Source organism: Pinus tabuliformis, chromosome 4_2 (assembly GCF_031772625.1).
Source record: "Pinus tabuliformis cultivar Carrire ecotype Pingquan chromosome 4_2, CPIR1, whole genome shotgun sequence".
Taxonomy (NCBI): domain Eukaryota; kingdom Viridiplantae; phylum Streptophyta; class Pinopsida; order Pinales; family Pinaceae; genus Pinus; species Pinus tabuliformis.
In genome coordinates, this window is record NC_142304.1 from 1,106,978,015 (window position 1) to 1,106,991,632 (window position 13,618).

Genomic DNA, 13,618 nt, shown 5'->3' on the forward strand with positions numbered 1-13,618 from the left:
AGTTTAGAAGCCCGGGCCGAAACACCAATTCCATTCCAGCTAGCAGTAGACGTGCAATAGACAATATGGAATGCCTTCTAAGCCTCCTCCGCCAGAATGCAGAATTTACTGGGCCAACGTAGAGACCTGGGGAGAGCAGTTTCCAGCACTTGGGCAGCTTCATTTTCACCTGGGGCTTGACTAGCTTGTTGTAGCAAGCCCAAGTTCCTCTTCTTCATTTATATGTACCTTGTTTTCTAAATTAATAAAATGGCTCATCTCTTGGTACAATTTCTGGTGCATTTGTCATTATGCTGGTGTTTTAGTTTTATGGTTACATGTTTATGCTTTATTTGCTGTTATCACTTAATATTTCCAGTTAGGAAAATTACAAAATGGCTATAAAACAATAGTCCAATACCTTCCTCTAAAGCTACAAAACTGAATGGGTCAAAATTAGACAAAGAAAATAGCTAAATGATACATTTTTCATAGTGAAAAAGGGGGCACAAGGAGGTAGTTCCACCCATGAAAGCAAAAAGCAGCTGTTGAGTAAAACGTGAATGGTAAACAGTGGAAAAGATAATTTGGATGAGGAAAAGGTTAGTTAAAAGGTGGAAAAAACCTTCAAGCCAGCAGTAATAATGGAAAGAGCAACTCAACCAAAGACAAAGCAATTCTAAAGCGGAAAAGGAAGAAAGGCTGGCTGAACTTACAAAGTGTTTGGCCTTTCCAATTTTTCCTCGCTTTCAACCATTAGATTGACTAATTTGAGGGAGGAAACAATTTTCTATATAGGCATTTCAAGGCAGCGGTAAAAGAGTTGGACAATTTTTCTTAGATGTTTTGGCAGCAGCAGAAATCTCACTTTTCTGTGTTCTAGTCTCTCAGACCACTACCTCCACCGCAAGTGAAGGAACCCATGGCAGCCTGTCACTTAGTACTCATTATGGTGCAAGCAACTTCTTGGGTAATTTGTGATTTTATTCAATTATGTTTGATTTTAACTTTTTGAATGTATTGTAGGCCATTGAATGAAATTTTGATGCAGTGTAATGGTATTTGAAGTGCGTTTATTTTGAATTGTTTCACTTGAGGTGAACATTTGTTTCTTGCATCATCTTCAATTTCGTTGCTATTATTACTTTGAGAAATCTAATTTCAACCATTTTGGATTTCATTTTAAAGAATTACTTCATTTTTGGTTGCTTATGGGCAAGTCAAAAGTGAAGCTTTGTTGTATGCTAATCATATTGAAGTTTTATGTAGGAATATTAAGTGATTAATAGCATACATCATCTAGGGACACCCCCAAGACTCAAGAGACTAGAAAACACCAGTCCAAACGGAAAGACTTTCAACTGTTATAGGGTGGACTGTCTAAAAGTGTCATGCAAATTTGTCAATACAGATTCGTGTGATAACAAGTACCAAAAGGGAATTTATAGTACATTTAGCACCAAGAGATCAAGGGGGTTTGTGGATTTGATCCAAGTTGATTTTGTAATTGGCAAATTTGAAATGGGTTTGGGCAGCTATGGATCCGATTTAAGGCATCTTAAGTGACCATGGACCTAGATTGGGGGGTTTACACCCCCAACTGAGCCCATGAAGCTAAGGAATGCCCCAAATGGGTGCCCCAAGGGGTCAAATGAGTCAAATTGGTGACCAAGGGCAGGAAACTGAAGGAGGGAACAAGGACCCGGGGAACTTATCTTACCTCTAGACATCCTAGTCAGGTCCCATGTCTAGGCTAGGGTGAGAGAGGCTCCAGGAAGGTGATCCATCACATGGGTAGTAATTGACAGATATCATATTGTCACATGGTGGGTCACACATAGTTTAGCATAGAGTTGGGCTGCACAAGGTGTTTCTCAAGGGAGTAGGCACATGTGAGTAGCCAAGTGCGAATTCCATAGACTATTCATAGTATTTTTATGTGTTAATATACTCGCGTTCTTTCCAATCCTAACATAGTTCTTTCAATGTATCTTTCTCTAGGCTCTTGGAAAATAATTCACGGGAGATTATGAGAATTGATATTCCCCATTTGCCATACATAGTTTCTCTCCAATGGATATGCTCCTAAATCTGTACCGGGTTCAATATACATTCTTTGTAAATTAGTTATTTGACATCCATATTTGAGATTATTTGCTCTTCCAGACAGAACCTATCATTTTTAAGGAAAACTTGTTTGATTGTTCAACGATTTTTGCATTTGACAATTTTTGCTATGTTGTTACCTTTACTTTTGGATTTTATTTGGTAGATTCTATATAAGGAAATATGTATTCTGGAGTAATGTTTTGATTACCGGCCTTAGCTCAGCTAATCTGTGGGAGTATTTTTTCATTGCTTCAACATTTTGCAGTTATATATCCGACCTGCTGGAAGTTATGTAACAGACCAATTAGAGCTAAGACAAGCTGCTATATATCCTGGACAAGAATTAGCAGAGCAAGATGATATACTAGTCTTGGTTGGAACATTTGGCACACAAGCAAGTTTACGCTCGGCTGAAGCAGCATTTGCTGAACGACAAGTGCATACCTACCTTATCCAGATTTTTGTTTCTGACAAAGTTGTGCTTGAATAATAAACTCCAATTCTTATATATCTCTAAATGTAGCTTTTACATTGCAGGTGGAGGACATACCAGAACATAATGTGCTTGTTGTACCAATGATTAAAGACTTATTCTTGGTCGGGTTGCTTGTGGCAGAGCATGCAAGCATTGATCCTGGAAGCATTTGGTCACCTGGAAAAGAAGTTGAACAGTCGTCCTCTGCTTTGGGAATGAAGAGAGAGAAAATAGAGCCTTTTCAGCAAGACAAACAGATGACATTACCCTCCTCCTTTACCACAGAACAAAAAGCACAGGCAATTAAAATTGCACGCACGTTAGCTGTAGCCTATGTAATGGATCAGGTAGTGTATCTACCTATTTGTGGTCATCTGACTTCTCAAAATCAAATTTCTTTGGCTAATATAGTATCTAGGAATTATGTGATTGCACGGGAAGAGTTTTCTGTCTGTACATAGGAAAACATTTGCACAGACTTAGACTGTGTCTGCCATACAGTGAAGTCATATAATTCCTTAAAATGTATATAAGCTCACAAGTTAAGAGAGTCATAACTTCTTAGCAATTACTCAGTAAAAAAGAATATTAGTGCGATCACTTAGGGTTTATATAGTGGGACACATAGTAAGACCCTAAAACAACAAACTAGTAACTGGAAAGAAAAATTGAATATATCCAAGCCCAATAGAATTGTGCTAATGATTGTATAGACAGAAATAGTTAATGCCTTAAGATAGATGTGGTTCTTTCCCTAGCTGACAAACAACAGAAATGAACCCAGTTTTTTGCGAAGTCAATTCTTCTTTATCACGTAGGTATCAGTTGGTGTAACTACATTAATTGCAATTTCAACAGTTTGCAGCAGTCGCAAGCATTCAATGATAACTTATTCTGGATAATCACTATGGCCCTTTGATCAAAAGATTTAAATGATATCCATCCCTGTTAATGGCAACCGCAAGAGTGTTGCTACTGCTAGCAATGATGGAAATCAAGACCTGCATCTGGTGAATTCTCCACTTTGATGTTAGATCAGTCCTATTTTCAAAATATAACAATATCAACATCATAAATAGAAATCGAAGGATGATTTACTAGTCTCATTGGTCTCTAGGCTAACTAGAACAATCCCTCTTACATTTTGTATCTAACCTGGAATGTCCTTCTTAAAGAGATTGATGACCTAGCAGGTAGATATTGAGTGCTAATGCAGGTATGCATCATGCTATGTTTGGTTTTAGAATATGGGGATATTTTCAACATCTATAAATAAATAACCCTGAGGTTATCAATAAGATGAGTGATGCGAGAGCAAATTTTGCACTTGAAACCTTTATCATTCATCTTTAGTAACTTGTTACAAATAAAATAACAAATAATTAATTAGTAATGTTCTAAATAAAATAATAACTAATAAATAATTAGTTAGTAAAGGGTGCATGACATACCCTGTCACTCATGACCAGTGAATGCTATATAGCACATTGTCTGAGTGATATTGTAATTATCAATTCATATTCTTATTCAATAATAATAATTATTATTTATATGCAAATATACAAGTGTTCTTGTCTTCCATACACTGATGCACACTTTCATCTCTGTCATCCTTCGTACACCCATGGTCGTCGTTGAACTATTCCGTGTCCGACCTTGTTTGCATTGTACTATTTCCTGTCTGTGTTGCCGCTGCTTGCCAAAATCTCCATCACCTTTGAACTGTTTGTTGCTGCCGCTCTATTTCCTTATCCCGCCACAACCTCTCCTATCCCATCATCGTTTCTTGGCCCCTTGCGAAAATTCCTAAAAGTGTGGCAACTGAAGCTTATTCTTCTAACTAATTAGCAATTTATTTATTATACGACGAATAACGATCAAATCACACTGCAATTCTTCACAGTAAAAAAATACGCTGCGGAAGTAAATCAGGAATTGAGAAATAGATGCACATACATAAATATAGAGACCAATAAAGTCCCCGGAAAAACCTCAAAGGGAAAACTGATGCAGTAGATGAGGGTTTATTTTATTACTATGCGGCAAATTTTGAGAGTACAATAATCTGGATGCCCAACTAGCAATCCTCCGGCAAATATTTGGCCAAAATAATCTGGAGATCAAGGATCTCCTCTGAAAATATATTCAGCCCCTTCTGGCCTGCTCGCACCCCACACTGGCTGCTCGCACTGCAACGTGGAATTCACATTCCTAGCCCTAGAAAATTTTGCACTACCTGGAAATTGGCTCCAAGTGAGCCATCCTACCTCCCTCTGTCACTGGAAACCACTTGCACCTCATCTTGGAAATAGATCCGGCCTCTAGTTGCTAATCTGTGGCTCTGCCGACAAATTGCACTGGGGTTTCAGGCAATTCGCTTTGGCTTCTTTGACTCTCTCTGCAGATAATTTAGCCTCCTGTCTCCTGCCAATTTGACATTGGAGAAACACTGGAAAATTCTCTGGAATCCTCTTCATAAATTTTCTGCTGCTCCCTCTCTCTAATACTCTCCCTTTGGCTCTAACTGCATCCTCACTGAAGCTATGAACTAGGTAGCTCGATCTGCCAAGATAATTGATGCTTGATGTGTCCTCTATCCAACCCTTCAAGTTGCTCGTATAATCTCTCGTTGAGACTTCAATGGACAAGATCAATTAGACTTCATCAATAGAAGTCTCTAGAGCAATATCAAACATCCTTAATTAATTAACTTTAATTAACCAACTTCCCAAAGTTAAATTTAGGAAATAATTAAATTATTGGCTAATTAATTTAATTAAGGTGTTTTAGAGCCATATCTTGCAAAACCATTTCTGGGTATTGGAGATCTTGTGTTCCTTAGCCTCTTAGCACCATTTGAGACTAGAACACTTGTCTGATGGTACCAAGAATCCATAAAATAACACTCCCTCTTAGTGAGGAAGGTGTTCTCTCTCTCCATCATACTACTGCGTTGTAGTTAGACTAACCACGCTGCTTATATGTGACATCTGTTGCACCTCCTTTCTTCACATCTTACACTAATCTGACTCCCTGTCATTGCAAATCACTGTGAAGAAGTCAATATGGCAAACATTGTCTATCAACATTGCGCATACTCTGATTCACCTCACACTGCTGTTGCCACTACTCTTTTGCTGCAACCACTGCAATAGTGAGTTTGATCTCCCTCTAAAATAAAGCTGGGAAATTTCTCCTGGATGGAAGCTCTTGCATGGAGTCTCACTCTAGTTGGAACAACTCCTGCAACCTACGACTGGGCAATTTGCACTGCCTCCTCCAATCACACGAATTTCCTGCAATTGCAATTGGAAACTCGATCTCTATAGATCTACTGTGTCAATGCAATTGGCTCTGCAACTGTCCCTTGTTCTGATTGCAACTAGCTTTGCTCTGTCTACCGAGCATTTGACTGCACCCAATTATCTCTGCGCTTCGCTAGTAACTGATTGCAACTAGCTCTGCACTGTCTCTCAAGCTCTAACTGTGCCTTGCTGACATCTCGACCCTCCCGCTACTCTATACTGTGGGCTCCTGTAGCAAAGGTATTGATCCATGTGAAGAATAATGTTCTTCCCACAGATCTTGCCCAATCGTGCAACTTTGAAGCATCACGCTCTTCCTCCATCTGGAGGTATAGCTACTATCAATGCAAACTCCTCCAATCTAGAGGTCAACTCATCAATCTCTACCGAAGTTGCCGTCTGCTCTTGTTGCTTCTTATCCTTCTTTCTATTTAGACCTAAGTTGCACGAAACGGGGAAACGGGTACGAGTTTCCGAAACGGGAAGCGATACGAAACGCGACCTCCCTAAATTTTGGAAACGGGGAAATGCGAATATATATATATATATATATATATATATATATATATATATATAATATTTAAATATATATATGTGTGTGTGTGTGTGTGTGTGTGCAATCATAAAGCATAAATGATACATTATAATTTATTACACTTAAACATTAAGATTTAATTTACATCACATTTACTCATGAATGATCACATAATGAAAATAAAAATATCGGAATATCCAAAAGCAACCTTTATTAGATATCCAAATCTCAAAATCAGCCTTTATTTATATTAATATATGCGGCGCAAGTACAATAAAGACTATAAGGCTGCAAGAGAGAGATCCAAATCAGGATTTTCTGCATCCACATCCCATTCTTTAGAAGGACCACTGTTGTATTGGGAGTCTCCTCCTACATAGTTGAACGACCTTAGTGCTCTTGATTAAATACACGTTTCATACCCTAGTACCCTACATGATTTTGATTATTGGGAGTTTCCCCTGCATAGAGGGCTTGGTTCTCTTGATTAAATAGAAGTTCCGTACCCTAGTACATGATAAAATCCAATGGAAACATTGCAACCCCCCAATCCTGAAATCCTGAAAAACAAATAAGTCTGCTGGATTTTGAATGAGATCTAAAATTCTACTTTCTCCATATGAAATCCAATGAGGGCGAAACCACTCTCAAACATCCTGAGTCATTTCATGGTAATGTTAAAAATTTAAGTAAAAGGATGAAAATGAAAAATAAAGGAGAATATCACTTTTACTTTAAGAATTTAACATTACCATGAACTGCATGTCAACACTAGGGCAAAAATTCACTTTTATAACTTTAGACACACATCTAGAAAATTAAAAAACAAATTTGAAAAAAACAAAAAATTAAAAAAAAACACAATTCAATTGGGAAACGCGGGCTGTACGGCCTGGAAACTCGTTTCCGGTCGTACGGCCACGTTTCCGTTTCGGGAAACATGGCCGTACGGCCGGAAATGCGTTTCCAGGCCGTACGGTACGCAGAAACGCGTTTCGTTTCGTTTCCCGGGAGGAAACGACCCCTAGGGCCACGTTTCCTGCAACTTAGATTTAGACTCTGGGTGACATAGTGGCCAAACTCACCACATCCAAAGCATTTGACCTTTGACAGGTCCTTTTTTTTCTTCTCACCTCCCTTTGAATTGCTTCCCGTTCCCTTTATTTGCAAGGGCTACTTTTTCCTCTTCCTCCTCAACTTTCGGTCCTTTGCTACTGTGGTAGATTTGTTCGTGATGGCCTTGATGTGAGGCAAGGTGGCTCATTCAATGGAAAGGTTCAATTAAAGTGCGAGCTTTGGGAGAAGCTAGGAAGACTTTCCAAGAAAAACCCCTTGAAAGAAAGGCTACACGAGACCTAGGGTTGAGATATTTGACAAGATAAGAGTTCATCCAAGATCAAGGTATGCAAGAGAAAAGGTTGTGAATGATATACTTCAACAAGTACCAAAGCATAAAGCTTAAAACAATACCGAAGTTGAAGGATTAGCTTCTAGGGTTGCCACTCGGTGCGATAGCTAGGGCATCAATTTAATTGAAATTACATCGTATGAATTCGTGAAATAGTGAAGGAATGGAGTGGGGGCAAAAGGGAAGTCTCCAAGGCACATGCCATGGTACAAGGGTAGCTATAATAAAGGAAGCCCATACCTTGGCTATGTGAATGTAGGAGGGAGCAATCGTGGTACATGAGTTACATCGACCTTTGCTTTCCCACCCTTCTTCATATGCCTTTTTCCTTTCATTGATTTTTCTTCATTTTATTGCTCGAGGCTCCAGAGGATGAGAACATGATGCATATGATGTAGCCATGATTACCCCCTTATGGTTGGGCAGTTCATTGCCCACTAGGGGTTGGAACAATCATTGGTTCCTTAGTGATGCAAGGGGCACTCATAGGGGCCCTAGCAATGAGGGTGATGGCCATAGTGATAGGGGGTAGAGCTCATGTTTGGCTTTTGCCCACGTGCTAAATTTTTATAGTTCGACCATCTTTTGCATTTTGTGGTACATTTCCTGTTGTAAGTGTCCAAACTATGCTTTTATCTTTCTTTCTAGCTGCATCAACCTTTGGGGCAACGTTCCAGACTCGACCCAAAGTGTGGACAAGGGGAGGGGGAGGCTAACACCTTGTGGACCCAATGGACAAATGTGTACCCACATGGTGAAAATGTGAAAAGGGCTAGTAATGAGCGGAGTGGAGTGAGATATATGGTATCAGGAAACGAGACCACACAACCAAAATTAGGGTTTCCCATGTAATGCCTTTCCTAAAGCTAGTAGCTAATAGAGGAGATCCAACGGGACTAAGATACAAGATTAATCCCCAAGTTGAGGTAAGGGAATAAGAGTACAGTCAAAGCTCATGCTTTCTATTGAATCCCCCAACTAATCCATGTCCAAATTTGCCCAATAAAAGAAATCATAAAAATGCAATTACATAATGAAAATTCATACCTTTGGGGTTGTAAGGCCCACATTCAAACACACAATCACAATAGATGAGCGAGGGCACAATGGCTAGCTCAGGTGGCAGAGATTAATGACACATCGAGTTATATGGTGGTTGCAAGAGGTTGTTGGCTGCCAACTGAAGACAAATCTAGTAGAAAATTTCTCCTATAGGGGTCACCCACTGGTGGTGGGTAATAGTGCCAAAACAAACCCTCAAGGCTAAACGACTACCCAAAAAATGAGTTTTGAAGAGAATAATGGCCAAAACCCCAAGCGAAACCCCTTTAAAGAATTTGCAAAAACTATATGGAGGAAAAACATTGAAGAAAAATCCGATTTAGAAGCCAAATAGGCCTCCAAACACTTGCGGCCACTAAAAAGGCTAGACGACTCCTTTGAAAAGTTCCGCTGCCCTCAAAAGCCATAGCCATCTAAGCTAGGAGGCTGATCCAAGCTTCACAAAATGATCTTCAAAAATTCGATGGGATCAAGCTTGCAAAAATATATACAAATAGATCCAAGCCCAAAATCTATATCCCTCTTCAGATCTGCAAGAAAAATCAAGAAAACCAAACAAATATATACAAGACAAATATACAAGGTCAGGAGAGAACAAATATATACAAGATCTATTTACAAACTTACAGTGATAGGCTCTTCAGAAGCATATCTATTCATTATAGCTCTAAATTTATTTGAAAGATTTTCAAGATAGTTAAATTTTCGATCTAGAGAAAATGGTAAGGAAAACCTGTTTTCTTATTTCTAATGATGAGTCTTCAGATGACCCACTTTGGGTTCTTCAACTTCTATGCCCTAAATAGTTGATTAATTCAACCAAGAATGTCCCCAAGTATCCAATATCTGATCAATCAATAAAATTTCTACACACCTGGAAATATTTTTGTTAAATCCATAGAGATTTGGATAGCACAGTGGAAGAGGAGTCCAAGGGTTTAAATGAAAACCAATAGATCTGCTCAATCCTAAACTGTTTCTCCAAATCTAAACAATGATGCAAGATAATTGTACACTAATGAATCTTCAAGAGTTATTGGCAATAATGACATTAAACACTAGTAGAACATGAAGCACAATAAATCAGAAAGATATTACCATATAACTAAAGAATAACACCATAGCTTTGTCCCAAAGACTTTATTTTATTGCTTAGAAAAAGTATTACAAGTATAACAGAGCTTCACTAGCCAAGAGCTCAAGATTTTACATGGTACAAATGAGGAGCTTAGAGCTTCCTTATATAGAAAAAATGAGAGCATGAGAGCCTCCAAGTGGAAAAAACAGCTAGTTGACTTGATCCTCCTCAAAATAATTTGAACCCTTGATTAGCACTGCACAAATCCAAAGGAAAATTCGACCTCCTTGATTGATGTGCTGGATGGACCAATCTTTGACCTTGGAGTGATTTTGGACCATTGGAAAATCTTTAAAAATAATTTTCTTGAAACTCCCTCGTTCAAAATAACCAACTGGACCAAAAATTTCGATTTCCTCTGAGAAATTATTTTCCTTCTGATCCAACGAAATTTTTTTGGGGCTTTTCTGCCTTGGAAATGAGGCTTGTCTCCAATTTGAATTTGATTCCTTTTTTTGGAAAGTGCATATTCCCATTTTAATTATTTTTCCACTTGGAGAAAATTTTATTCTCTCATTTTAATTTTTTGGCTAATTTCTCGCTAATTGTTTTGCTAGAAAATAATAATAATAACTCTAGAGGGTTTTAGACATAATTTCCACCCTCAAGGTGCGTCTAGATAGAAAGTTTGGGAGTTGAGGTATAATTTTCAATACTCACACCCCAATAAAAACATCCCCCCATAATGTCATATCATCATTAACAATTATGTAGAGAGAAGAATAAACATCAACAACACAGTGGAAAGAACAATAGAAGAAAAACATGCACAATAGAAACAACATGATTTAGGTCGGAGACTAGGGCAAAACCCTACAAGGGGGAAAACCCAACCAGATTCTTCTTCTATTAGATATTCATCAATTGTTCATTTGAAATACAAAGTAGAGAGAGAATGAGATACAACAATCATATTAGGCCTCCTAGGTCCAACCCAAGTTAGTTCACAACTTCGTTTGTGAACTGAATGAAATAAGTCCAAGAGAGTTGCTATCATATCACTGTCATATACAATATACATCTACCATAGAGATATTGTCACATCTGTCATCCATTGCGTTTATTACTGTCATCAAGAGTATGTTATCACAATCATATTGTCATGTCATGGATTTTGTTATATCAAGATTGTTGTTATGCTTCATTCATCATGTCACTGCCATCGTAGAACATAAGCAAGGTCACTGACTTCATGTATCATAAGCAAGGTCACTGACATTATGGAGCAAGGTCACTGTAGATCACTGTCATCATATAATAACAAGGTCATTGTAATCATGGATCATGGTCACAGTGATGTCATTTATTGAGGTCATTGCCATATAACTATGTTAACATTATTGTCATCATAAGTTTCTTCTGTCAGATTTGTTGTCACACGGATTGTCACGACAACGCTCAGACCGGGGGCTGTCACCCTAATCCCTGATCTCTCCATTTAAGTCTGTCTCCTGTGGCTAAGGGGGGTAGACCCTATGGGGTAATGAATGACCAACTGGGGACTAGTTGGGTTGGGAGACACGAAGAAACAAGCACTAAATTGATTTTGTTAAGTTTAATAAACCAGTGCCTTATGGAGTTAATGGTTAAATGATTAGATGTTGCAGAAATATGAACCATGTAAAACAAACATTTATCATCAATAACCCAAGCAATGCAAGATATCCAGTAAATTCACAATGCTTTAACGATGATCTAGCAATCAAACTTAAAGAAAAATTAAATGCTCTAAGTGATCATAAAATTTAGATGCTGAATCAGTTACCACTTTCATATAGCCAACTTGTAAATAAACAGTTAAGTGCATTTAACTATAGAAAAATACCACAAAAAGACACCAAAATGATTTTTCAATTTTTAGCTAAGCTTTTTCAAAATATTTTTTAATTTTTAATTTTTTATTATTATCATTTTTTATTATATATATATATTTAAATGTTATTTGTTGAACTCAAAACTCAAACTAAACAAAACTAATTAAATTTAAACTAACACCTAATCTATAAAACAATATAAAGTCTAAAACTTAAATCTAAAAGGGAAACCCTTTATGGCATTTTTTAATTTTTATATTTTTAAATGAAAACAATTTTTTTTTTTTTAAAATTTTTTATTTTTTTCCAAAGAAAAAAACGAAACTTTTTATTAAGATTATAAAAAGTTTACATTGCAAATGCAGGTGCATCCCTTAACAAACTGAGAGATTGCCATGAATGCTTTACAAAAAGCTGCTGTCACTTGTATTCATCTGTTCTCTGAAAGGCGCTTAAGCTGTTCTGATAACCTCTGATCCGAGGTGCCTGTAAGACCACGTTCTTGTCCTAAGAACTGGAGACTGTTCAAAAAGAAAAGTAATTTCCAGCAAGCCGGGCCTCCTCAACATAGAGGAAGACAACCCGTCATTCGAAATAGAAGTTTCAATAACCGAATACTGATTCCGTTATGGTTTAGAGAGTGTATGCAGTTACAAAAATTTTGTAAAAAAATGTAATGTAACAAAAAGATGCTGCCCAGAAATTAGATGGCCTGGTTATAGGGCGGCTGTTCAGATCTACTGATCTGATCTTGGTCCTCTTCAACGATCTTCCAGCTGCCCGGAGCCTGTGTAAGACCGTCTTTAGATAGCTTGTCCGCAGAGTCATTCCTTTCCCTGAAGATATGTCGAAGAGAGAAACTGTTAAAATAAGATTTGAGCCTCATAATTTCTCCCAAAATTTGTTTTAATATTTGGTTTCTGCAGGTACTTTGTCCATTTACCCATCTGATCACGTTTTGAGAGTCCCCAAAAATTTGAATTGTGAGGGTGTGCCTTTGAATGAGCCAACATATAAGGAATTTTAGTGCAAGAAGTTCAGCAAAATTATTAGAGCCTGTTCCTAGACCCACAGAGGCTTTTAGAACATGAGAAGGGGATTCGTAGATGACCAAGCCAGCTCCAACTATATTGTTTTGAGATGCACCATCAAAAAAAGCCCATGGGATTCCTTCTGAGATCTGCAATTCTGGAATGATTCTTTATGAGTGGGCTTCCTTAGGTTCAGGGATACAGGAAAAAATGGCAGTGCTCTGAGATGCTTTGATAGCTGAGGGAGTACTCTTATCCTGGAAAATACTCCTGTTTCTGGCTATCCAGATGCCCCAACTGATAATGAGGGGGAGGTTGCGCAGAGTCCCATTTGGATGAGATTGCCACCACTTCTGCCAAGCTTCTTGAACATTGCTACCTTCCCATTCAAGCTTTTTGTTCAAAAGTTTCCCTACCTCGCCCCATAAATTGATAGCTTCTGGACACCTTAGGAAAAGGTGGTTAATAGTTTCTGCTTCTGATTTGCACAAGGTGCATCTCCCAGGCCCATGCATGAATCTGGCTTGCAGGATGTCCCAAGTTGGGATTTTGCTATTTAGGATGCACCAGAAAAGAATTTTTGACTTTGGGGGGCTCTTAAGTTTCCAAAGCTGTTTTGACCACCACTCCGGATTTCCCCAACCTTTCCTTGACATAAGGAAAGTGTATCCACTCTTTGGAGCGTATTCCCCAGAGTCTGAGTGTGCCCAAATTAACTCATCCTGTCTATCACTTAGCCGAACATTTGATCTGAAAAGCTCC

The 13,618-nt window shown here is 38.1% G+C and overlaps 1 protein-coding gene across 1 annotated transcript in view; it reads left to right on the forward strand.

Annotated features, from left to right (window-relative positions):
• The window catches only part of LOC149173542 (chloroplast sensor kinase, chloroplastic-like), a 176,584-nt gene that overhangs the window by 8,906 nt on the left and 154,060 nt on the right, over positions 1-13,618 (forward strand). The window contains exons 2-3 of the mRNA XM_089424653.1: positions 2,354-2,524; positions 2,626-2,910. Of these exons, the coding sequence (XP_089280779.1) occupies positions 2,354-2,524; positions 2,626-2,910 (456 nt within the window). The remainder of the gene's footprint in view (positions 1-2,353; positions 2,525-2,625; positions 2,911-13,618) is intronic.